This window comes from Euprymna scolopes, chromosome 10, assembly GCF_053919585.1.
Source record: "Euprymna scolopes isolate OS-2025 chromosome 10, ASM5391958v1, whole genome shotgun sequence".
In the NCBI taxonomy this organism is placed as follows: Eukaryota; Metazoa; Mollusca; class Cephalopoda; order Sepiida; family Sepiolidae; genus Euprymna; species Euprymna scolopes.
Genome location: NC_136491.1, coordinates 61,863,279 through 61,890,643, shown reverse-complemented (window position 1 = coordinate 61,890,643; position 27,365 = coordinate 61,863,279). Strand labels below are relative to the sequence as shown.

Below are 27,365 nucleotides of genomic sequence, written 5' to 3'. Positions count from 1 at the left end.
AAATACACAATTGAAATAAAATCTAAACGAATACACAATTGAAATAAAACCTAAACAAATACACAATTGAAATAAAACCTAAACAAATACACAATTGAAATAAAACCTAAACAAATACACAATTGAAATAAAACCTAAACGAATACACAATTGAAATAAAACCTAAACGAATACACATTTGAAATAAAACCTAAACGAATACACAATTGAAATAAAACCTAAACGAATACGCAATTGAAATAAAAGCAAAACGAATACGCAATTGAAATAATACCTAAACGAATACACAATTGAAATAATACCTAAACGAATACACAATTGAAATAAAACCTAAACGAATACACAATTGAAATAAAACCTAAACGAATACACAATTGAAATAAAACCTAAACGAATACACAATTGAAATAAAACCTAAACGAATACACAATTGAAATAAAACCTAAACGAATGCACAATTGAAATAAAACCTAAACGAATACACAATTGAAATAAAACCTAAACGAATAAACAATTGAAATAAAACCTAAACGAATACACAATTGAAATAAAACCTAAACGAATACACAATTGAAATAAAACCTAAACGAATACACAATTGAAATAAAACCTAAACGAATACACAATTGAAATAAAACCTAAACGAATACACAATTGAAATAAAACCTAAACGAATACACAATTGAAATAAAACCTAAACAAATAAACAATTGAAATAAAACCTAAACATCTAAACTATTGAAATAAAACCTAAACATCTAAACTATTGAAATAAAATCTAAACGAATACACAATTGAAATAAAACCTAAACGAATACACAATTGAAATAAAACCTAAACAAATAAACTATTGAAATAAAACCTAAACAAATACACAATTGAAATAAAACCTAAACATCTAAACTATTGAAATAAAACCTAAACATCTAAACTATTGAAATAAAACCTAAACGAATACACAATTGAAATAAAACCTAAACGAATACACAATTGAAATAAAACCTAAACGAATATACAACTGAAATAAAACCTAAACGAATACACAATTGAAACAAAACCTAAACGAATACACAATTGAAAGAACACCTAAACGAATACACAATTGAAAGAACACCTAAACGAATACACATTTGAAATAACACCTAAAGGAATACACAATTGAAATAAAACCTAAACGAATACACAATTGAAATAAAACCTAAACGAATACACAATTGAAATAAAACCTGAAAAATACACAATTGAAATAAAACCTAAACAAATACACAATTGAAATAAAACCTAAACAAATACACAATTGAAATAAAACCTAAACAAATACACAATTGAAATAAAACCTAAACAAATACACAATTGAAATAAAACCTAAACAAATACACAATTGAAATAAAACCTTAACAAATAAACAATAGAAATAAAACCTAAACAAATAAACTATTGAAATAAAACCTTAACAAATAAACAATAGAAATAAAACCTAAACAAATAAACTATTGAAATAAAACCTAAACAACTAAACTATTGAAATAAAACCTAAACAAATAAACTATTGAAATAAAACCTAAACAAATAAACTATTGAAATAAAACCTAAACAAATACACAATTGAAATAAAACCTAAACAAATAAACTATTGAAATAAAACCTTAACAAATAAACAATAGAAATAAAACCTAAACAAATAAACTATTGAAATAAAACCTAAACAACTAAACTATTGAAATAAAACCTAAACAAATAAACTATTGAAATAAAACCTAAACAAATAAACTATTGAAATAAAACCTAAACAAATAAACTATTGAAACAAAACCTAAACAAATAAACTATTGAAATAAAACCTAAACATCTAAACTATTGAAATAAAACATAAACAATTAAACTTTTAAAATAAATCTACACAATTAAACTATTGAAATAAAACCTAAACGAATACACAATTGAAATAAAACCTAAACGAATACACGATTGAAATAAAACCTAAACGAATACACGATTGAAATAAAACCTAAACGAATACACGATTGAAATAAAACCTAAACGAATACACAATTGAAATAACACCTAAACGAATACACAATTGAAATAAAACCTAAACGAATACAAAATTGAAATAAAACCTAAACGAATACACAATTGAAAGAAAACCTAAACGAATACACAATTGAAAGAAAACCTAAACGAATACACAATTGAAATAAAACCTAAACGAATACACAATTGAAATAAAAGCTAAACAAATACACAATTGAAATAAAAGCTAAACAAATAAACAATTGAAATAACACCTAAACAAATAAACTATTGAAATAAAACCTAAACAAATAAACTATTGAAATAAAACCTAAACAAATAAACTATTGAAATAAAACCTAAAAAAATAAACTATTGAAATAAAACCCAAAAAAATAAACTATTGAAATAAAACCTAAAAAAATAAACCATTGAAATAAAACCTAAACGAATACACAATTGAAATAAAACCTAAACAAATACACAATTGAAATTAAACCTAAACGAATACACAATTGAAATAAAACCTAAACAAATAAACTATTGAAATAAAACTTAAACGAATACACAATTGAACAAAAACCTAAAAAATACACAATTGAAATAAAACCTAAAAAATACACAATTGAAATAAAACCTAAAAAATACACCATTGAAATAAAACCTAAAAAATACACAATTGAAATAAAACCTAAAAAATACACAATTGAAATAAAACCTAAACAAATACACAATTGAAATAAAACCTAAAAAATAAACAATTGAAATAAAACCTAAAAAATACACAATTGAAATAAAACCTAAACGAATACACAATTGAAAAAAAACCTAAAAGAATAGACAATTGAAATAAAACCTAAACAAATACACAATTGAAATAAAACCTAATCGAATACACAATTGAAATAAAACCTAAACGAATACACAATTGAAATAAAACCTAAACGAATACACAATTGAAATAAAACCTAAACGAATACACAATTGAAATAAAACCTAAACGAATACACAATTGAAATAAACCCTAAACGAATACACAATTGAAATAAAACCTAAACAAATACACAATTGAAATAAAACCTAAACAAATACACAATTGAAATAAAACCTAAACGAATACACAATTGAAATAAAACCTAAACAAATACACAATTGAAATAAAACCTAAACGAATACACAATTCAAATAAAAGCAAAACAAATACACAATTGAAATAAAACCTAAAGGAATACACAATTGAAATAAAACCTAAACGAATACACAATTGAAATAAAACCTAAACGAATAAACTATTGAAATAAAACCTAAACGAATACACAATTGAAATAAAACCTAATCGAATACACAGTGGAAATAAAACCTAAACGAATACACAATTGAAATCAAACCTAAACGAATACACAATTGAAATCAAACCTAAACGAATACACAATTGAAATAAAACCTAAACGAATACACAATTGAAATAAAACCTAAACGAATACACAATTGAAATAAAACCTAAACGAATACACAATTGAAATAAAACCTAAACATCTAAGCTATTGAAATAAAACCTAAACAAATAAAGAATTGAAATAAAACCTAAACAAATAAACTATTGAAATAAAACCTAAACATCTAAACTATTGAAATAAAACATAAACAATTAAACTTTTAAATAAAATCTACACAATTAAACTATTGAAATAAAACCTAAACAAATACACAATTGAAATAAAACCTAAACAAATACACAATTGAAATAAAACCTAAACAAATACACAATTGAAATAAAACCTAAACGAATACATAATTGAAATAAAACCTAAACGAATACACAATTGAAATAAAACCTAAACGAATACACAATTGAAATAAAACCTAAACAAATACACAATTGAAATAAAATTTAAACAAATACACAATTGAAATAAAACCTAAACAAATACACAATTGATATAAAACCTAAACAAATACACAATTGATATAAAACCTAAACAAATACACAATTGAAATAAAACCTAAACAAATACACAATTGAAATAAAATTTAAACAAATACACAATTGAAATAAAACCTAAACAAATACACAATTGAAATAAAACCTAAACAAATACACAATTGAAATAAAACCTAAACAAATACACAATTGAAATAAAACCTAAACGAATACATAATTGAAATAAAACCTAAACGAATACACAATTGAAATAAAACCTAAACGAATACACAATTGAAATAAAACCTAAACAAATACACAATTGAAATAAAATTTAAACAAATACACAATTGAAATAAAACCTAAACAAATACACAATTGATATAAAACCTAAACAAATACACAATTGATATAAAACCTAAACAAATACACAATTGAAATAAAACCTAAACAAATACACAATTGAAATAAAATTTAAACAAATACACAATTGAAATAAAACCTAAACAAATACACAATTGAAATAAAACCTAAACAAATACACAATTGAAATAAAACCTAAACAAATACACAATTGAAATAAAACCTAAACGAATACATAATTGAAATAAAACCTAAACGAATACACAATTGAAATAAAACCTAAACGAATACACAATTGAAATAAAACCTAAACGAATACACAATTGAAATAAAACCTAAACAAATACACAATTGAAATAAAATTTAAACGAATACACAATTGAAATAAAATCTAAACGAATACACAATTGAAATAAAATCTAAACGAATACACAATTGAAATAAAACCTAAACAAATACACAATTGAAATAAAACCTAAACGAATACACAATTGAAATAAAACCTAAACGAATACACAATTGAAATAAAACCTAAACAAATACACAATTGAAATAAAACCTAAACAAATACACAATTGAAATAAAACCTAAACGAATACACAATTGAAATAAAACCTAAACGAATACACAATTGAAATAAAACCTAAACGAATACACAATTGAAATAAAACCTAAACGAATACACAATTGAAATAAAACCTAAACGAATACACAATTGAAATAAAACCTAAACGAATACACAATTGAAATAAAACCTAAACGAATACACAATTGAAATAAAACCTAAACGAATACACAATTGAAATAAAACCTAAACGAATACACAATTGAAATAAAACCTAAACGAATACACAATTGAAATAAAACCTAAACGAATACACAATTGAAATAAAACCTAAACAAATACACAATTGAAATAAAACCTAAACAAATACACAATTGAAATAAAACCTAAACGAATAGACAATTGAAATAAAACCTAAACGAATAGACAATTGAAATAAAACCTAAACGAATAGACATTTGAAATAAAACCTAAACGAATAGACAATTGAAATAAAACCTAAACGAATAGACAATTGAAATAAAACCTAAACGAATAGACAATTGAAATAAAACCTAAACGAATAGACAATTGAAATAAAACCTAAACGAATACACAATTGAAATAAAACCTAAACGAATAGACATTTGAAATAAAACCTAAACGAATACACAATTTGTTATGATTTAATTTGTTGTTAAGAGTTATCCCCCTTGGGATTGACATTCATAATAAAAGCGCCCTCTGTTTCATTTTCCTGCTCGATCCTTTCAAGAGCGTACGTGTATTTTACAGTTAATAAAACCTTTCTAAAAGGCAAATCTTTACTTACTGATACTATTCACTTCAATTTTATTAACTGTAAAAAAAAAAAAAAAAAAAATAATGGATCGAATCTTACATCCCAATAGATTCGAGGTGGAACCTACATGCCCTAATTCCGAAAAATCCTATAGGCATTGGAAATTAACCCTCCAGAATTATATCCGCTCACATAATAACGGATTAATCGAAAACACTTCAGATAATTTCTTTGCCTTGATCAATTGTATTTCAGCCTCTGTTTTCGATTTAATAAGCGATAAAACCGACTACGATAGTGCATTAAGAACATTGGACGCCGCTTATTTAAAACCTGAAAATATTGTTTATAATAGATATCGATTGATGACGACGAAGCAACAAACAACACAAAATATAGATGCCTTCATACTACAATTGGAAATGCTTGCCAAAACATGTAACTTCGAAGCGGTTTCTGCTGAAGAAAACAAAAATCAATACATTCGGGAAGCTTTCATCGGCGGAATTTCTTCTTCGTCCATCCGACAACGACTGTTAGAAAAACCCATCCTGACTTTACAAGACACATATGCCACGGCCAGATCTCTTGAACAAGCAGAAAAGCATTCGATAAGCTACGCAAATAACTTTACTGTAGCAGCTACAAATAATCCTTCGGGCTACAATCGTATAGCTGTGACTAAAGAAAATATGCATCCAAAAGGGGTTTGTTTTTTCTGTGGAAAATCACGTCATCCTCGATATTTATGTCCTGCACGAAACGCCGAATGTAAAAAATGCAAAAAAAATGGTCATTGGGCTAAAGTGTGTAAATCTTCTATTTCTAACACTCATACTGCTGTTCTTTATGACGACTCTGACTACCCCTCACCTTCTCTATCCTGACTAGGAACTAACTCCAAAGATGTTACATTCACTCAATGCCAAATTAACGGGCACTTCGTGAACGCTATGGTGGACTCCGGCAGTGTAAAAACATTCATTAATGAAAATACTGCTAAAAAACTTAAACTCTTCACAATACCTAAAAACAAAACTACAGCTCTGGCTGCTTCCGATCAACATGCTAAAATAACTGGCGAAGCTGTCGTGGATTTAATACTGAAAGATAAAACCCATTCTGGAATAACAATTGAAATCATTGAAAACCTTTTCATTGATTTAATAATCGGAAAAGATATTTTAAAAAAATATAAAAAAGTAACACTTAAATTCGACGGTCCTAGAGACAAACTTATAATTGGAGCTATAAACACGAATAATTTTTTTCCTACCATAAACGTTCCACCCCCTCCTCTCTTTTCTAATCTTTCTCCTCATACTACTCCTATTGCGACAAAATCCCGACGTTACACTTTTGCCGCCAACAAATTCATAAAAGAAGAGACTGCTAGAATGTTGAAAGAAGGCATAATTGAACCTTCGATATCTCCGTGGCGAGCGCAAGTTCTTGTAACTTCGAATGAGAATCATAAGAAAAGAATGGCAGTCGACTACAGCGATACCATTAATAGATTCATGGAACTAGACGCTTACCCAATGCCTAATATCAATAAGATGGTAGACGACATCGCTCAATATAACATCTTCTCTACTCTCGACCTAAAATCTGCTTATCACCAAATACCTATAAATCATGCTGATCGTAAATTCACTGCGTTTGAAGTAAGTGGCAAACTTTTTCAATTTACTCGTCTTCCTTTTGGCGTTACCAATGGAGTAAGTGCTTTCCAGAGGAGCATAGACTATATTATAGAAAAAGAAAATCTAACCGATACCTTTGTGTATGTTGATAACGTAACTATATGCGGAAAAAAATCAAGAAGAACACGATTACAATCTTCAAAAATTCTACAAAATTGCTAAACAATATAACATCACTTTAAATGAAAATAAAAGCATAATTTCTTCTAGTTCTATTACTCTACTCGGCTACACCATAGAAAATAATCAAATAGCTCCCGATTATCAAAGACTAAAACCATTACTCGAAATGCCACCTCCGCTGAATCTTAAATCTCAAAAAAGAATAGTTGGAATGTTTTCCTATTACTGCAAATTCATTAAAAAATTTTCTGATAAAATTTTATTACTAAATCAAAACAAAGAATTTCCACTACCTCCATCTGTATTAAAATCTTTTCAAACATTGAAAAATGATCTAAAAGACGCCACTTTAATAACGGTAGATCCAAATAAAGAATTTGAAGTAGAAACGGACGCTAGTAACTATTGCATTGCTGCAACACTAAATCAAGAAGGTCGTCCTATTGCATTTTTTTCCAAGAACTCTCAATACTAACGAAATTAAGCACCATGCAGTAGAAAAAGAGGCAGCCGCTATTGTAGAAGCTCTCCGTAAGTGGCGACATTTTCTACTCGGCAGGCACTTTAAAGTCATCACAGATCAGAAGAGCATCAGCTTCATATTCGACAATAAAAGAAAATCAAAAATTAAGAATGACAAAATATGTCGTTGGCGTATAGAATTATCCCAATACAATTTCACTATAGTTTATCGACCTGGACCTGAAAATATTGCTGCTGACACATTCTCTCGCATCTCTGCTCTTACTTACAATCTACAAGATCTTCGTGATTTACATAAACAATTATGTCATCCTGGTGTTTCAAGACTAAGCCATTTTATAAGAACGAGGAACCTCCCTTTTACTTTGGATCAAATTAAGAATATTACTGACTCTTGCTCATCCTGTCAATTACTGAAACCCAAATTCGCCAATACCAATGGAGGGACTCTCATTCAAGCCATATTACCTTTTCAACGATTAAATCTTGATTTTAAAGGCCCTCTACCTACTTCTATACATGGCAACAAATATCTACTTACTCTAATCGATGAGTATTCCCGTTTTCCTTTCGCTTTTCCTTGCAGAGATATGACAAGCAAAACCATTATCCACTGTCTAAACAAACTCTTTTCAATTTTTGGTTTGCCTGACATGATACATACTGACCGTGCTTCTGATTTCTTAGCAAGAGAAATAAAGGATTTTTTACACAAAAAAGGAATTGCTACTTCTAAAACAAGTAGATATCATCCTGAAGGTAATGGACAGATTGAAAAACTCAACGGTACCTTATGGAAGGCCATTCAAACAACATTACATTCTAATCAAATGAAACTACCTTATTGGGAAGACATACTACCGGACGCACTTCATTCAATTAGATCATTACTTTGTACTGCCACTAATATGACTCCCCATGATAGACTATTTAAATATAGTCGTAAATCTGCTTCCGGAATTTCAATTCCTTCTTGGGTTAAACCAGGCCCAATATATATTAGAAACCACACTAAAACAAGTAAACATGACCCTCCTGTAACGCCTGCCACCCTAATAGATGTCAACCCCCACTACGCTTATGTTCAACTACCTTCTGGTACTGAAACCACTGTCAACGTTCGAGACTTAGCTCCAAACTCATCAAATGAAGAAAACTCTAATAATAATCCTACTACTTCAGAGACTTTATTTGAACCTTCTACTAATGAAAACATTGGTCATGAGGAAGACAAAAATCAATCGTCTGATCTTGAAGAAAATCAGATTTCACTAAAAAATAATACTGAAAATCAGCATTCCTGCCAATCTGTGCGGAGGTCGTCCCGAGTTCGACAATTCCCTAGTAAATATAAGGATTTTGTGACTAAATACTGAAAAAACTGCAGTTTGGGTTCATATGTTATTTGTAAATAAAATGATTCTTATGTGATTGTAAAAAAAAAAAAAAAAAAAAAAAAAAAAATTTGTCTATAATTAATTACCCCTTACTTGAATACTTTAGGACGGGGAAAATGTTATGATTTAATTTGTTGTTAAGAGTTATCCCCCTTGGGATTGACATTCATAATAAAAGCGCCCTCTGTTTCATTTTCCCGCTCGATCCTTTCAAGAGCGTACGTGTATTTTACAGTTAATAAAACCTTTCTAAAAGGCAAATCTTTACTTACTGATACTATTCACTTCACAATTGAAATAAAACCTAAACGAATACACAATTGAAATAAAACCTAAACGAATACACAATTGAAATAAAACCTAAACGAATACACAATTGAAATAAAACCTAAACGAATACACAATTGAAATAAAACCTAAACGAATACACAATTGAAATAAAACCTAAACGAATACACAATTGAAATAAAACCTAAACGAATACACAATTGAAATAAAACCTAAACGAATACACAATTGAAATAAAACCTAAACGAATACACAATTGAAATAAAACCTAAACGAATACACAATTGAAATAAAACCTAAACGAATACACAATTGAAATAAAACCTAAACGAATACACAATTGAAATAAAACCTAAACGAATACACAATTGAAATAAAACCTAAACGATTGCACGTCCCCAATGGTTAAACGACAGGTAATCAGCTAATTGTTGTAAAGACAACTAAAAGAAATGAAATAAAAAAAATTAAACACAGTTTCAGCACGTATAAAAGATACTTGAATTTTACTGCATTTGGTATCAGTTATTTGTTTATTTTTGTTATTGGTTACAATTTTTCGACTTAATTATTCTACACTTTAACAAATGACTGTTGTACTTACTTGCCCCGCACCCAAAGCCAACATTCATAATTTTACTTAATTTATTAATTTTTTCAACATTTATTATTCCATTCAATTGTCAGCGTGAACCACCTTTTTTAAAATGCAGCATATGTTAACACTACAGCAAAGTTTATTGCCTTTATTTTTTAGCAAACATTAACAGAAAGTTTTCCACCTGTGAAAAAAAAATATTTCCTACGATGGCAAAGGTCGGTTTTTAATGTAGTGAAAATCCTGGAGTATATGTAGACCCAATGGATAGAGTGTTCTTATCTGACACTCAGAAAGATAAAGCGAAATCGGCACTTTGTGATCTTGCTGTGAGGATTTGGGGCTTAAATTCAAACGCATCTACTGAAGATCCAAACACTATTTCAACCACAGACTCAGAGGGAACCTGCGATGAACAGGATTTTGAAAAGCTTTTGGATCCAGAAGATCATAAAACAAGGTCAAAGCGGCGTAAGCTACAGGAAACAGCTAAAACGCTATCTTCAGTGAATTAAAGCCTTAGCAAGTTTCAAGCTAGACTTTCATGCTGCATTACAGCAAGTAGAACAACTAGATAGAAAGTCCAAGTTAAATGTTCATGAAGCTATAAAGCAGTACCCTGCGATAGTGAAAGAATCTGCAATGTTGAGTGTTGAACGTTTCAAGTGAGTGTTGAACGTTTGTTTTCAGCGCTAAGGCTAATCAAGACAGACCAAAGGGCTGCAATGAAAGAGAATCTTACTGAAGCCATCTTGTTTTTGAGAGTAAATTATTAAATTCTTATTTGCAACTTTCAATTCTATAATTATAAATAAAGCCTATTTTTTATGTTTACAAAAAAGACATTTTTATAGATTGATTTTTTTTCTCCTAATATTGTGATAGAAGATTAATGAGAATGGAAAAATGCAATAACAGATGAGTTTTTCGGGAGAGGAGAGGGTACAAAGGAAAAGCAAATTATATAGCTTGAAGTGCAACTCTGCTATGACAAATTTGAATATGCTGATAGGCTGGTAAATGATCATGAGCATAAATAATACCATTGTGTATTTTATATATATATATATATATATATGTATATGTGTGTGTATATATGTATGCATATATATGTATATATATATATTTATATATGTATATGATATTTCAATAATAATCAATCTATGCTACTATAGCCCTTTATGGCTTTTTCCTGTTTTACCTTTGATCCTCATTACATAAAGGCAATATTATCTTTTAAAATATCATTCTCTGTATAATGTCTTTATCCCCTTCTTCTGATAAGCGTTTGGCTTCGAAATGCCATGGCCTAAACAGGTTTCCCTACCCCCTAAATATTGTGTTCTATTTTGAACTGATAGCATAATAAAATTTAATTATAAACTTTTTATCCCTTCGTTATCTAAACTTATTCTATAAAGCTGGTTGAGTTTATATGTGAGTATATTTATCATACAAGTAAATGTTAGACGTAAAAAGAACCCAATCGTAATAGACCGCAAACAAGAACCCAATCGTAATAGACCGCAAACAAGAACCCAATCGTAATAGACCGCAAACAAGAACCCAATCGTAATAGACCGCAAACAAGAACCCAATCGTAATAGACCGCAAACAAGAACCCAATCGTAATAGACCGCAAACAAGAACCCAATCATAATAGATCGCAAACAAGAACCCAATCGTAATAGACCGCAAACAAGAACCCAATCGTAATAGACCGCAAACAAGAACCCAATCGTAATAGACCGCAAACAAGAACCCAATCGTAATAGACCGCAAACAAGAACCCAATCGTAATAGACCGTAAACAAGTACACAATTGTAATAGACCGTAAACAAGAACCCAATCGTAATAGACCGTAAACAAGTACACAATTGTAATAGACCGTAAACAAGTACACATTTGTAATAGACCGTAAACAAGTACACAATTGTAATAGACCGTAAACAAGTACACAATTGTAATAGACCGTAAACAAGTACACAATTGTAATAGACCGTAAACAAGTACACAATTGTAATAGACCGTAAACAAGAACCCAATCGCAATAGACCGTAAACAAGTACACAATGGACTGAGCATAAGACACTTGTGTTTTCTATAATCTTTTTGCAGTAATTACTGGCAATTCTAGAGGTGACTTTAGCTTTAAAACATCAATTAAGTTTAAGCAATTATCATAGTATATGTGTGCCAAGGCAGCAGCACATTCAGGAGTGTACCAAGGCTGGCTGGTAGATTTCCGTTATGATTTTTTTGAGGGTATGTAACTGTCTAATAAATAAATAAATAGTTTAGCAATCAGTTAAGTCAGATGCTATATCAGACGCATTCTTTTTAAACATAAAGCATAGAGGTAGTTTAGATATAAATGTTTGGAAACCTTTACAGTCAATCGTCAAATATCAGTATACTGTTGATGGAGATTGTTTTTTTTTGTTATACTGTGCTTTTATTTTTTTTGAGACAACCAAGTGATCAGAAGATCCTAGTGGATACAGAACTGATGTCATGATGAACACAGTCCAGGGCATGTTGTTTTGATACCATTAGACAAGATCAAGACACAAGGCTAGCGAGTGTTATGAAGATCAAATAGTTAGTATTAGACTAAGAAAAGTCTCAAACAAAGTAGTGAATTATGACTCACATGAGTGTAGGTTTCAAGGCATAATTTGGATATGTGTTTAGCAAGTGTCAAGCACCCAGATTGGCGTACCTTGGAATTGATTCAGGAGATCTATGGGGGATTTTGGGAGCATTTCAAGGAGTGATTTATGCAACAGTTTAGCCGCCTTGTACAAGGCTTTGACGACTATTTGGCCGACTTTCCCCATCTCAATGCGGCTAGAGCAGCTGGTTATAAAGGCAAGGTGACAGAGTGGGAGATCTTGACTGTGTTGAAGCATGTTTGGCTGTAATAAATTGACAAGACTTAAGGATCTGCCCTACAAGCTGTATTTGAGACTGTCACATATGCTTATATAATTTTGACTGATGTGTTGACAAGAGTTCTATCCTGGGTCAAGTTACCAAGGAAGTGATCATATTGCTGAGAAAGAGAGAAAGGCATGGTAAGGAAGACCTAGATGACTACAGGCTCATAACTCTGCTAAACGCAGATATAAATCTTATTGAATCAGTTGCAGATCATTATCAGAGACTTCAAACCTGAGTAGAACTACACTGTGAATGAGTGATTGATTCAGAACAACTTGCGCCTGATTTGTACAATCCTAGTGGAAAGGATAGAAGATGGCATGAAAGTCGTGTTGATCAACTTGGATCAGTCCAAAGCTTTCTACCAGGTCAACCATCACTTCCTAGCATCTGTTTTACAGACTGCCAGTCTTGAACAAGATTTCCACAAATGGATAGCATGCCATTGGCAGGTCAACAGAAAGTGCTGGAAGTCTTTCACTATCTCTCAGTTGGTGCGTCAAAGCTGTCTGCTGTCACCCATGCTTTATGTCCTTGCATTTAAGCTGCTACTTTGCAAGCTAAGGTGCAGGGTGTGGTGTGGTGGGGATCAAGTTCAGGCTCTGCCTGGTGGAATGCAGACAAGTCTTTATGTTCACTAATGACATCACTATCTTTGTGTTGTGCTTCCGAGACATCAAGAGAGTAACAGAAGTGTCCACTCATTACGAAATGATTACAATAGCCAAAATCAACCGCAGCAAGTCAGTCGGTCATCTGCGGTTGAGCGCCTGGAATGGTATCACCACCCTCCCAGCACCTTTCAGCTGATAGAATGGCTTGGTTTGAATCTTTGGCATATGGGTCAGACTGGACTTCAAACTCAGAAAAAATTGGTCAAAGGTATAGTCAAAGATTAAAGCATCAGTCAACTTTTAGCTTCAAATGAAACTTTCCTTAAAGAGTAAAGCAGATCTTATATCTTTCCTCTCATCCTCATACTGATTAGCTGTACTTCCTCTGACTGATAAATACATTGATACCACCCACTGCTGACTTCATTCTCCATTATTCAGTTGAGAGTCGTTGTAAGTCAAGGGGCAACATGCAGTCCTCAGAGTGTACTGAACCATACTTAAGAAGCTCTTAACATTCAGCGATCTTTCTGACTTCTAGGAAGAAACTCATAGGGAATTAGAGGAGGGCTGCTGATGACTCACTTGTCAAGTGATTGGGATTATTGAAAGAATAGATCTGCACCCAGTGGAGTTTGATGCTAGGTTTGAGTCATTTCAACAACTCCATTTTCCTTGATCTGGCACAAAATGCATTACACCTCAATCTCACGCAACACAATTCCGGATCAGTGGAGTCATCTAGATGTCCTTTTTGCAAGACTCCAACAGAAGAAATGCTGAATGTAGCGAACACCAGCGATACTGAGAGTATGCCTAGGAGATGATGGCATGTATCAATTTTTGCCCACTAGACGTATCCTATGTAATTCACAATATAAGGCCGCCGTGGAACAGGAAAGGTGTTTTGATGTGATTCTTGCCATAACACAAATGGTGTTGTGGACGTCGCATCTAAATGAGAACTGAGAGGTTGAATGTTTTGTTTCATGATCTGATTGCATTCTTCAAGCACCAATCAGACGTGATAAGAGATTACATTCTGCAGTTTTTGAAAGAAGGTAGATAAAAGTAGCAAGCTTGTGTGCAAAGGAGTCAAGTATGAGTATGTGTTCCTTGCTTGAGCATGACACACACGGTTCCTGGTCCAGTCAGACCCCCAACCCATAAGGTAAACTTTTAGTCCCTTAGCTAATTGAGTGAATGCTTCCCCCCCCCCTTCACTGCCAAAACACCCATTGGCTAATTTTGTTTTAATGCTGTCCCCCATCCCCCAATTGCATTTATCATGGAAGTAAATCACTTACTCTCCAACTTCTTCACCCCATTTTTCTGTTTCCATCTAAAGCTCACCCACCCTGCTTGTTTCTGGTTCCATACAAACCAGAAAGTGAATGGTTTATTATTTAAAAAGGGTTGGGAGAGTTTTACTATTACCTGTTTTTACTTTTGTTTTTTCCCAGCTCCATGCTAAAATGAAATTGTTTCATAAAATACTATTTATGTACATACAATATATTTTGGCATATAAGACGACCCTTAAAGTTAAAAAAAATCATCTTAAAAAACAATATTCCATAAGATACCAGGTGTTGCAATCTCTAAGCCCAGGCTAAACAATCATGGTTTCGTGATTTAGCAGTCGTCTTATACAACCAATATATGAAAAATTTATAAAATTTGCTCCAATTTTGTACCTCGTCTTATCTGACAGTAGCCTTATATGTCAAAATATACAGTAAATGTAATATGGTGATTGAGAATTCTAGCTAGAAGCATGAGATAAATCTTAGGTAAAGTCACAAGGATGACCATAGACACACATTTTTTAATGTCCTTGTGTCTAATTTATTTTTTGATCATTGTAAATTCTCTGAAATAATTTTTTTTTTTTTTTCAAATTAGTAAGTTAGGAACTTACTATTGTTTTCCCATAATATATAAATAAAACTTTAAAAATGCTTGACAACTTACCTCAGAAGATCAGTATAACTATTTGGAAGGATGGGAATGAATAAATGTTGCCTGGTAAAAAGACAAAAAAAAAAAAAAAAAAAAAATTGTAACTTAAAATCCAATTATAAAATATTTAAAAAAAAATGAAAATGTTATTCAAAGTGAATTTAATAAAAATTTAAATATGTACAGAATATATAACTACCAATTTGAACAACTTTGAATAGGTGTTCACACACTTAAAATTTGCATTTTACATTTATCTTGTTATAAAAATAACTTGTATAAATGACTATTTCTGGCTTTAGCTTTACATATAAGTATCCTACAATGATTTATTTATAAAAAAAATCAGACTTTTATAGTTATGGATGGTTGAACCTGGGTCTATTAAGCACACAGCGAATATAAAATATAGATTTGAATGATAGAAAAAAGTCAGAATTTAATCTCAAAGGGTGTTAGCCTAAATAATATATAACAGCCCCTTTGTGTTGGGTTGGAAAATAATGGTACTAATGTTTTTCTGATGTTTTGTAACACACATAAATAAATATTGTACTCTTATTTAGAACTAGCAGGGGTACCCAGTGTTGCCCAGGTGTGGATAGGTGGTGTAGTTAGGAACCCCGAAACAACAGTAAGCAGAATGATGGAGAGAGGTGTTAAAAAAAAGTGGTTGTAGGCAGGCTCGAACCCGTAACGCGAATGAGAAAAAGGTAAAAAAAAACCCAAAAAACTAACGTCTTAGCTGATGCATCCATTGCAAAACTGGAAGTTGCGAGCATTCAAATTAAGGGTAATCAATCGAAAGGAGATGAAAACTTGTGAAAATGTTGACGAAAAAACTGACCCCTGCTTATAAAAGACAACCCAGTTGAGGGTGAAGGAAATAATGTTTTTGCCCAATTTTTCGATATTTGTCGTCCGAAGGACCAACTTTAAAACAATACTGATTTTGTCACGTGTCTATCAGAAATTTTTGTGAGACATACAAACACATTTTGCCTTTTATATATTAAATTTTCTTTATAATCGAACACTTTGCTGGGGTTTTCTCCCACAAACCCTACACAAACACACACATATATTTATACTCTCTCTCTTTAAAAAAGGCTTGTCTTTTTTCTTTCTTGGCCTTCAGGCCAAGATCACCTCACAGGACCTCAGGTTCCTTTACAAACCCAAGTGAAACAAGTGGTCTATCAATTAAATGAGGTTGGGAGGGTTTTACTAACCACTTTATTTTTTCTGCCCCTGTCCTCAACATAAATGAATTATTGTATCATTCTTATTATCTTTTTTGTATTTACATGTCAATAAAAAATGTTTTAAATGATTGGATTCTAAGTAGGAGGTCCCCTAGTACAAATGCGTGAATGCAGTATTATGGTGAAAGAAGATACTAGCTAAGAGAATTTATTGTTTTATTCTAAAGTAACAAGGATGACCAACGACCCCCCCCCTTTTGAGTTGGCCTTGTGCCTAAATTTGTTTTACATTGTATCTTTGGCCTGAATATAAGATTTAATACCTCAAAGAGTATTATCTGCTATTACTACATTTTTTCCTTTGCGCGACGCAGTGCTGTTCTCGCGACACATTCTCGTGCCTGGAACACACTGGCAAACTGTAGTTCTTTTGTTTTTTTTTGGAGGGGTGGTAGCGTTCTGTCCGCACCACCCACTTGGTGTCTCTTTCTCTGCCCCCACCCCCCACACACAAGGGGGAGGGGATCCGAGCTGATAATTACGACCTTCCTACTTTGGGCGCTATCTCCACATTGGTCAAAACCGCAATTTTGAACTTTACTTCTCCCCCCCCCCTCCTCCTTTGACTAACCATGGAGAATGCAGACACCAGAAGAGAGATGCAAGCGACACCCCACAGCACGGAAGAGACGGCTTCCCCAAATGGAAGAGCAACACCAAAAAATCAAGAGACATACCACCTGGACAACTTGATGGCAGAGGCAGCAGCCCCAAAAGATTTTGTCCGGGGACATAATCCCCACGAGGGCAGCTCCCCTAAAGAGGGAGCTTTCTCAAAAAACAAGGTGGCCCACAAAATGGATTTGCCAAACCAAAAGGCAGCAGCCCCAAAAGACATTTCCAGAGCAAACACTCCCCAAATGGGCAGTTCCATCAAAGAGGGAGCCAAACCTGGAAAAGACAGGGCGTACTGCACGGAAGTCTCCAAGAAGGGGCATCAGTCCCAAAAGACACTGTCCAGGGAGGAGTTCCACAAAAGAGCAACCCCTTCAAAAAAGAAACCACACTGAGGCCAAACCCTGCCAAGGAACCAGTGGACATACCTTCAGCCATGTCTGCATGGGGCAAGACCTCGTACCCCAAGTTAACCCCTCAAGATTACAAGACCCTCTATCTTACTGAATACAAGAAATATATAGAGGGAAATGTACTCCAGAGGGTACCAGGAACCTAGGAGGCAATAGCAGACAGGGTGCCGTCCCTAGCCACCCAGGATATTAGAACAAATTGCTTCGGACTGGAAAAAGAGGATATGGCAGAACTCCTAAGGCAACTCAACATCTCGGAAACCTTCTACTGTTGAAGGAGCTTTGCCATGTGGGACATACTCCTCCCCAGCAAAGAAGTTGGCCAAGAGTTGGCCCAGAAAGAACATAAGTAGCAAAATAAAGCTCCTCTCTGAGTACCAAGGAACAGCAACAAGCATCTTCAATACACTCCCCGATTTTGACACCAAATACTTGGGCTTCTCCTTCAGCCAGTTCAGGGAGTGGAACAAGTGGATCTGGTGTGGTCCCAAAACGGAATTCACAATTCAGACTATGTGGTGTCATTGAAATTAAAAAAGGACTTTCTGGAAATTCCAGTGATGATAGTGTACCATAACTGGAACATGATGATGGTGGTCATAGAGGGCCGCCGTTCACACTGCTAGTTTTGCCAGAAACAGAGACACCTGGTTAGAGAGTGCCCCAAGAAAATTGCCTCTGCCCAGTTAACAGCAAAAGCTTCCCTGGAGCCAGCTCAGGAAGGAGCAGAAGAAGTCCCACTAAGGTTGGCCCTGCTACCCGCCCCAAGATTGTCTAAACCTCCAGAGATAACAAAGGAGGGTTGGAGCATGATAGCGGGTCACAGGAGGAAAACTTCAACCACCTCTGCCGCGGCCCCAACAACAACAGCAGCCACTGTCGCAAAAACAAAAGAGAGGGCAGAAGCAGCCACTAACACAGAGTCATCATCAACAGCAGCAACAACAAAAGCATAATCAGGACCTCTTAGTCCTCACCAAACAGGGTCGAAGAGGAAAACAGAGCTCTTCCGATGAAGAGAGAGTAAGGAGCAAGAGGGAGACTACCAATACATCACCCCTCCCTGGTCCTACAAAAAAGGACAAAAAATGAGTAAAGAATGAGGGCGAGGAAGTGGTCACTGCCCCTTGTGTATATAAACCCTCCCAAACACTCAATACCAGCATCACACACACACCACCAACGCCCACTCCTAGAACAACGAAACATGCATGCACACTACGAGCTCTGGTCCCACCATTAGCACTGGTCACCAAACCCACACCTACACTGCACCTAAATCAAACACCGACCACTTCACCCCGATCGTGAAGAACTAGAGAGGAAAAGAAGCCAATCGGCATCTCCCTCTTTGCTAAAGAAAAGGGGCCCTAAAGCCCCCCACCCTTTGAATCAGGGGAGGACATATGTAAGATTGATCCCCTGTTTGTTGGCATGGACCTTCCACTCCGGCAGAGGAGAAATCTAAAGCCGTTACTGGATTGCCAGCATATAGGGGAAAAAGACACTGAATCCCCCAACAGCTTCCCAGATGCCACCCTCGTAACAGCTTGTGTTGTCAGCCGGCCGCAAAACCCAGATTTGGCAGATGGTGGAAGCTGCCAGGGAAGCAATCCCAGGAACTGAATTAGCAAAAGACTGTGACTCTTCCCAGAAGAACTTTCGACCCAATGCAAGGGAAGGGTTCCAATCCTGGTACACCAATCACTATACCAGGCTTTAAAACTAACATACCCCTTGGACGTTGGCGACTTTATGTGATGCAGTCAAATTACCAAAGAACTGACCACCCTGAGCATGGCACACTGTGTCGGCGTCTTCTCACTGGAGGACTTTAGAACCGCGGGCGACACTAAATAGGTGAGTAACCAACCATGGTGCTTAACTTGGCAAGTTTGAATCGAGGCGCTTGAGGTCCTCAGCCTGGGCGACTCACGTCCAGAGAGCCCTTCTGTCCCTGGCTGGGAATGGATGTGGCCAAACTACAGGAGATGCACTTCATTTTGTCTGTGGATTCTTAGCTGCTGTCGAGAGATTACAATATCTTTTCAGCATACAGGAACCCACGGGAGAAACACTATCAAAAAGTACATGTTTCGGGTTGTTGTGGTTCATGCACTTAGCACTACTCGAGAAAGGGTTTCCTTCTTCCACGATCTCAATGCTTTTATCGCCGGGCCCGAAGCATGTAGTTTTAATGGGAGATTGGAATACAATCTTTGCCTCCAGTATAGATAAGGTAGGAGGCGAAGCTAGAGTGTTGGAGAGGTGTGAAATCATCCTGGCTGACCTGATTGACAGGTTCTGTGTCGAGCACCTTGAGAGGGAGATGTGGACCTATAATGTAGACTCCTACCCAAACAATTATCTGGATAGGATGTTAGTAAAAAGAGGTGACAGAGCTCCTAATTGTCCCACGTTCCATTAGCTAGGACAGTCGGACTATAAACTAGTTATGGGCCATCTGAATCTGGGTAATAACCCAAACTAGGAGGGTACTGGAAGTTGAATACCTCCCTACTGGAGATACAAGACTTCCGAGTAAAACTAGCTAGGCTCACCCAGGAGGCTTTGGTGAGGGTGGTCACAGTGAGTAGATGGTTGATTAGCCTAAAAATTAAGATTAGGAACTTTTCTGCCACATACTCTCAATGCCTGGCAGCAGATAAAGCCAGAATGAAGAAGCAGCTAGAGGAAAAATTAGCTTGGGCCATGGGTTTGAGGGATACTGTAGATCAGGAACTAGCTAGGCAGGACCTTTGACGAGAGGGCAAGTAGTTAGTGCTAGACTTACGAAAGTAACTAATGAAGCTATGAACTCCAATGCAGACACACGTAGGGAGATCTCCATGCGTGGCTCAGACAAGTGTATAGCTAGTGTCAAGCACCCGGACAGAAGCACCCTGAGATCTGCGAGAGATTTCAAGAGCATTTCACGCAACAGCCTGATCTCCCTGTCCACGAATTTGGTGACTCTTTGGTCAACACTCCCTGCCTCGAGGCAGCTAGAATGGTTAGTTGCAAGGGTAGGGTAACTGAGCATGAGGTCCTGACTGTGCTGAAGCAGGTCGGCTGCAACAGATCACCAGGACTTGATGGTTTGCCTTACAAATTGTATTTGAGGATGTTGCTCATGTTGATACTGATTCTGACTGATGTGTTCAACTACTGGTTTGACGAGGTTCCATCCTGGGTCAAGTCACCAAGGAAGTGATCATATCACTGAGGAAAACGGATAGGCATGGCAGGGAAGAACTAGATGATGACAGGCCCATAACTCTGCTAAACACAGGGTTAAAGATTTTGGCCAAGATCCTACCAAATCGGCTGCAGGTCGTTATCAGCGAATTTATCGAATCAAAGCAGAACTATGTTGTGAAGAAGAGATTGATTCAAAACAAGTTGCACCTGATTCGTACAATCTTAGAGGTAGGGATAGAAGATGACACAGAAGCTGCGCTGATCAATTTGGATTAGTCCAAAGCTTTAGATAGAGCTTCTGGCATCTGTTCTGAAGGCTGCTGGATTCCAACCAGGATTCCGCCAAGGGATCTCCATACTGTACCATGCGCCGATGGCTGTGGTACAGGTAAATGGAAAGTATTCAAAGTGTTTTGCTATCTCCCGGTCAGTAAATCAGGGTTGTTCACTGTTACCCCTGCTTTATGTTCTTACATTATAACTGCTACTTTGCAAGCCGAGGCAGAAGGAGGCAAGTCTGGTCCTATGTGGGATTGCTTTATCTGGCAGATTGAGAACCAGAGTTTCCGCATTCGCCGATGACACCACTGTATGTCGAGCTTCCAAGACATCGAAGTAGTGACAGAGGTGCTCACACGGTACAAAAAGACCACGGGGGATCAAAATCAACCAAAGCAAGTCAACCAATCTGTGATTGGGAGCCTGGAGGGGCACAGACTCCCTTCAGTTGGACTGATGGTTCGTTTTGGATCCTCAACGTGTGGTTCAGACCAGACCTATAACTAGAAAAGAATTAGTTGGAGGTAAAAATCAAAGGTCAAAGACATGGTCGACTCGTGGGTTCGAAGGAAATTAACCTTGAATGGCAGGGTGGAGGCATGTGCTATCTACGTCTTTCCATTCATCCTTTACTGACTGACTGTACTTCTCCTGCCTGAGATGTAAAATCCCTACAGAGCAAGTTGTCCTTGCTTCTTTGGAACAAAGAGAAACATTAGGTTTGCAGACAGGTCTGTGTTCAACGTCCGTGTGAGGGAAGTTTGGGAATGCCCGACTTCAGGTGTCATCATGATGCTAAGAAGCTGACCTTCCTAAGCCAAACCTTGACAGATGAGTCTCCGTCGCATCCTATGGTCAAGGCTACTTTTCCTGACCTCATTCTTTACCACAAGGTCGAGGCTCGTCGAAAACCGTTGAGCAACACTGTTCTTGAGAGAGTGTAGGGCTGTGCCAAGTAACCTCTCAAGGTCCAGCGACCTTTCACGGTTGACTAGAAAGGAACTATATAAGGATCTAGTGAGGGGGGGGGCACCGACAACCTGCTCATTGAGTGTTTGGGGTTGTCAAAGGAGGAGATTTGCTCTCGGTGGAGCTGGGCGCCAGGTTCGAGTCATCTAAATAACTCTCAGTTCTCTTGACTTGGCGATTGGCCCGAAACGCATTGCCCCTTAATGCCATATTGAAAAGTGCCAAACTAGTGAGGCTATCCCTAATAGGAAATCTCCCACACCCTGATCCTTTCTTTTTTGTCTCTGGTTACCCCAATAAGCAATCTTGGAGAAACTTTACATACCCCCCTCTAACCCCAATTTCTTTGATCCTGCCTAAAATTTCAGCCCCATATAGACAATGACTTGCTTGTTTTCGGCCAACACTAAGCCAGAAAAAAGTGAGCATTCTACCACCTAGAGAGGGGTGGGAGGGTCTCACTAACATTTTTTTATATTTTTGGGACATTTTTCCCCCCATCCCAAGCCAATGAAATAAAATTAAACAACTTTTGATAACATTTTATGTTTACCAATTTACTTTGTTTATTAAAAAAAAAAGAAAATCACACGCACAATATGTTTGGGAATCTTAGGTAGGATGACCCCCGGTGTGCTTAAGGTATTTTGGGTGAATGAGAATTTTAGCTAGGATCAAGCATAGACTAGCAAAGGTACAGTAACGAGGATGACCATAGACACCTCCTCCCAAATTTTTGAGTGGCTGTGTGCCTAATTTTTAGTTTATTACTGTTTTGTTGTAAACTTTTCAGAGTAACAACAAAATATATAACAACAAAATATATAACAACAAAATATATAACAACAAAATATATAACAACAAAATATATAACAACAAAATATATAACTCAAAATTCTGATGCTGCACTACACTTTTTTGGTTTTGGTTAATGGAGTAGAAATCGTTCATAACGGATATATTTTTATATTTTTGTTACTAACAAGAATACCCCTTTTTGGGGAGCTGGTTCCCCCCCCCCCATTAAAAACCGTCCTTATGTCTAACTCTGCCCTCGTGGGGAGGCAAGTAAACTTTATATATATATATATATATATATATATATATATATATATATATTTCCCCCAAACCTTTGGCCTTGATGAAAGGGAGACTAAAACTTGCCGCCATGGTTTCAAATGGTCTGAAATAACAGCAAGGGGAGATCTGATTCCAAATATTTCTCATATGTTATATCTCCCATCTTTTGAAAATAGAGTACGATTATGAATATCTCCAGTATTAAATAATCCTTATACACTGAAATTTACTTTATGTAAGAAAACCAAAGAGGGGAGATTATAACATATGAGAAATATTTGGAAACAAGTCTCCCCTTGCTGTTATTTCAGATCATTTGAAACCATAGCAACGAGTTTTAATCTCCTCTCCATCAAGGACAGAGGTTTTGGAGAAATATCATATTATATATATACTAGCATGGGTGCCCGGTGTTGCTCGGGTGTTTGGAGGTGTATGCTGAGCAAAAAAAAAAGGGGAGAAAAAAAACGGTTAATTTTTTTAATTTGACCCCTATTATGACCGCTTAAAATTTATTGTTTTGGGCTCAAGTCGAGTTATTAAGTTAGATTCATGTCCAAGGAACCTATATCTAAAATTTCAAGTGTTTAGACACCAAATTGTTGGAGGAGTTTGGTAGAGTTCTCAAAGATCAAATCGTTGAATTTCGACCCCTTAACAGCCAAGTTTTTGGCGGAAAACCAATCTCATAGATTTTCCCAAATCTCAGTAACCTGTATATCAAATTTCGAGTCTGTAGACTAAAAATTGACAGAGTTATTGCGTAGGGAAATGTACAGACAGACACACAGACACGTTCACTTTTATATATATATATATATATATATATATATAAATATATACACTAGCAGTATTACCCGGCCTTGCTCGGGGTTGCTTTGATGCCTTTTTTATGCTTATTTTAATCTTTATCTTTGATAATTCCAATATTTTCTTTTTCTTTTTTTTTTTGTAATCCTAAAATTATTTTAGTAAATTTCAGTTATATTTAACACCTTAATGATCAACGTAGCCCTGCATACAATGAATGCAACATGAAACAACAATCCAATTTCTTTGATTGATCCCCTTAGTAGCTATTCTCCCAATTCAAAACCAACTACTTTGGCGAGGTTTTGGGGAGCATGATTTCTTTAACCGTATGTGAAATAAACTACAAGATCAACGTCGACTATCTATTCATTGTAAAAATTTATGTGGTTGTTGCTGTATAGTTATACAATTAGTCAACTGGGTCGAAAAATTCCTTATTTTATGTTGCCGGGCATACTACTTGTGCTTGGTTGTTGGGGCCTACGTTTTGTTAAACTGACATATAAGAAACCTCTGAATCACATTTTCACTAAATATGCATGTAGACTGTTTTGCTGTTTCTTCGGGACCAGTTGATTGTTCAGTGGATGTTCAAAAACATAATTTACTTTTGCACTGCTAAAAACATGTGAATTTGCAAGTCTTATAAAAGTCTTTGCAGTTAATGAAAACAAAATGAAGAAATTTATGTGCAGAGTTTGAACCTACAGACCACGTTATGCAAAAAAAAAAAAGGAAAAAAAAGCCATCAGTAGAATTTTCATGGCCTGTTGTTCTATCACTGTTGCTAAACAACATGGGAAAAATGGCTTTACCGATGATAGATGAATTAAAATAATGATATTATCTGTAATTATCAAGAGTATTCTGAGACAAATACATTTTCACTAAAATAATTGGTTCATTATATTCTGTGATTGTTAATAAATAGTGAAAATTTCATTAAAATTGGTTGATTTCCTGAATTTTGGTGAATTTTTAAATGAAAGGAGGAGTCAAAATGTTTATGCATTTTAGATATCAATCATTCATTTTGCACATACCTATTTTAATCAATCTTTGTATGTGAAGATTAAATTATTTTATATCTATATCGTATTATTGAACCTATTTTCAATTTTTGAAAATGATTATCCAGTTTTTACTATGCCTACACCCAATATCTGGATATTTGTATTTTGATGTGCTTAATTTTTGCTTGATTATGGGCTTCCTTTTGGTACCTGCAGAATTTTCTTGAGTTTTTTTTATCTGACTTTATCGTACAAGATTCTCTCAGCTTTCTGACGCTTTCTGAGAATATAATTTTTCTTCTACTCCAATTTCTTATATATCGACATCTGTATCCACCCTAACAAGAATGTAAACTTGACAGCTTTTGGAACTACTTTTTTTAGCCTCATATTGGAAAACTGCTCTGAGTTATATTGTACCATTTGTCTTCTACTCCAATTTTCTATCTCAATATAAATGTCCACATTGTTTGGGAATTTTTTTACCTGAATCTTGCTCTTATTTCATTAATTTTCAGGATGTTACCAAGATTTACAAGAATTTTCAGGACTTACAATTTATTCCTTATCTTTAAATATATGTTGAAATCATTTGCTCGAGACAAACGAACTGGGTTTAAAATAAAATAAAAAAAACAAAACACAGCATTCTTCTTTGCCAAACAGGAAAAGAAATGAACACTTAATGGATCAAGCTGTTGCCTGTTCTCAGTGTGTTTGGTGTTATTTACGAATCGCTGGTTAATTGCCCTCTCATGCATGTCGGCATGTTCCAACCATTTGTGGTGGAATTTTGTAGGGTTTGGTAAGTGGTCATTCAAAGGAAGAGTGAATAAGAGTTCTGCTGGTGACGTACCTATGTCGGGTGGTGGTGTATTGCAATGTAGCTACTTTGTCTGTATCCAGTGATCCACTGGGGCTAATGTTTGTTGTAAGTATCCGCTTCATGTGCTTGACAGCTGTTTCAGCTCTGCGATTACTTTGACGATACTTTAGAAATATCCTTCACTCACTGGAGTTGTACTGAATCCACCATTGCAAGCAATCTCCTCCATCACACCATAACTCACAAAGTATCTGCATAAAATATTGCATACTGTGGAGACACTGGCATCCAATCTTTGCGATGTAGATTCGATTTTTGTTTATAATAACACATACCTTTAAAGATTCGTTATGCAAATTTTTCACCTTCAAATGGTCTGAGTAATACATATGCTTCCTCGATTTGCAAACACCTTATAAACAACCACACATGTGCCATGAATTTCAGTGTTGACATGAGTAAGTCGCACTCACCATTTTTATAATGTCCTTGAGACCTTCTCTTTGCAATCAAAAAGAAAGTCTCTTAGCACTTAATTTGATTTCTATATAATTTTTTCCCTGCTTATTTTTTTATTTAATTTTTTCTTTCTCTGCTCCATCATATTTATGACAATTTTTTTTTTTTAAATCATAATTTTCCTCGATTTAGCTCTATTGAGCGAGGAACAAAAGCTGGTTAGCTAGCCTTTATTTCCATTTTTATTTTTTTTTTAATCATGTTAATTGGTCTGTATTTAGCCATAATTAAATTTTGAACCCCAAAAAGATTTTTCAAATATTTTATATATTATTTTTGTTGTTTTCATTATTTTATGAAAAAATCAACTAAGTAACAAAGGAGAGAAAATAAGAAATGAAAGTCAAAGTTCTGGTGTACAGTATGTCATGTGGAAAATGGTAAGTTCATAGGTTGTGAGAATTTAAATCACCACATGCATCGATGAATGGCAATTTTAAAGATACTCGTAATTCAAACTGAATATCTCAAAAGAATATGATAATCTACCAAGTTAAGAAATGAAGAAGACCAAACAAAAGTGAAAAGAATTTTCTTGACCAACTTATGTGAATAATTCTTTTTCCTTTCTTTCTTATATATATACTAGCAGGGGTTACCCGGCGTTGCCTGGG

At 34.8% G+C, this 27,365-nt stretch overlaps 1 protein-coding gene across 10 annotated transcripts in view; it reads right to left on the bottom strand.

Moving 5' to 3' along the window:
• Window positions 1-27,365, bottom strand: part of LOC145286010 (DENN domain-containing protein 1A-like) — a 798,566-nt gene that overhangs the window by 350,888 nt on the left and 420,313 nt on the right. For 8 of the 10 annotated variants that reach the window (XM_080134611.1, XM_080134619.1, XM_080134620.1 and 5 more), the window contains one exon: window positions 15,771-15,821. The exons of the other annotated variants lie outside the window; for them this stretch is intronic. In XM_080134611.1, coding sequence (XP_079990737.1) covers window positions 15,771-15,821 — 51 coding nt within the window. The remainder of the gene's footprint in view (window positions 1-15,770; window positions 15,822-27,365) is intronic. 10 annotated transcript variants of the gene reach the window in all.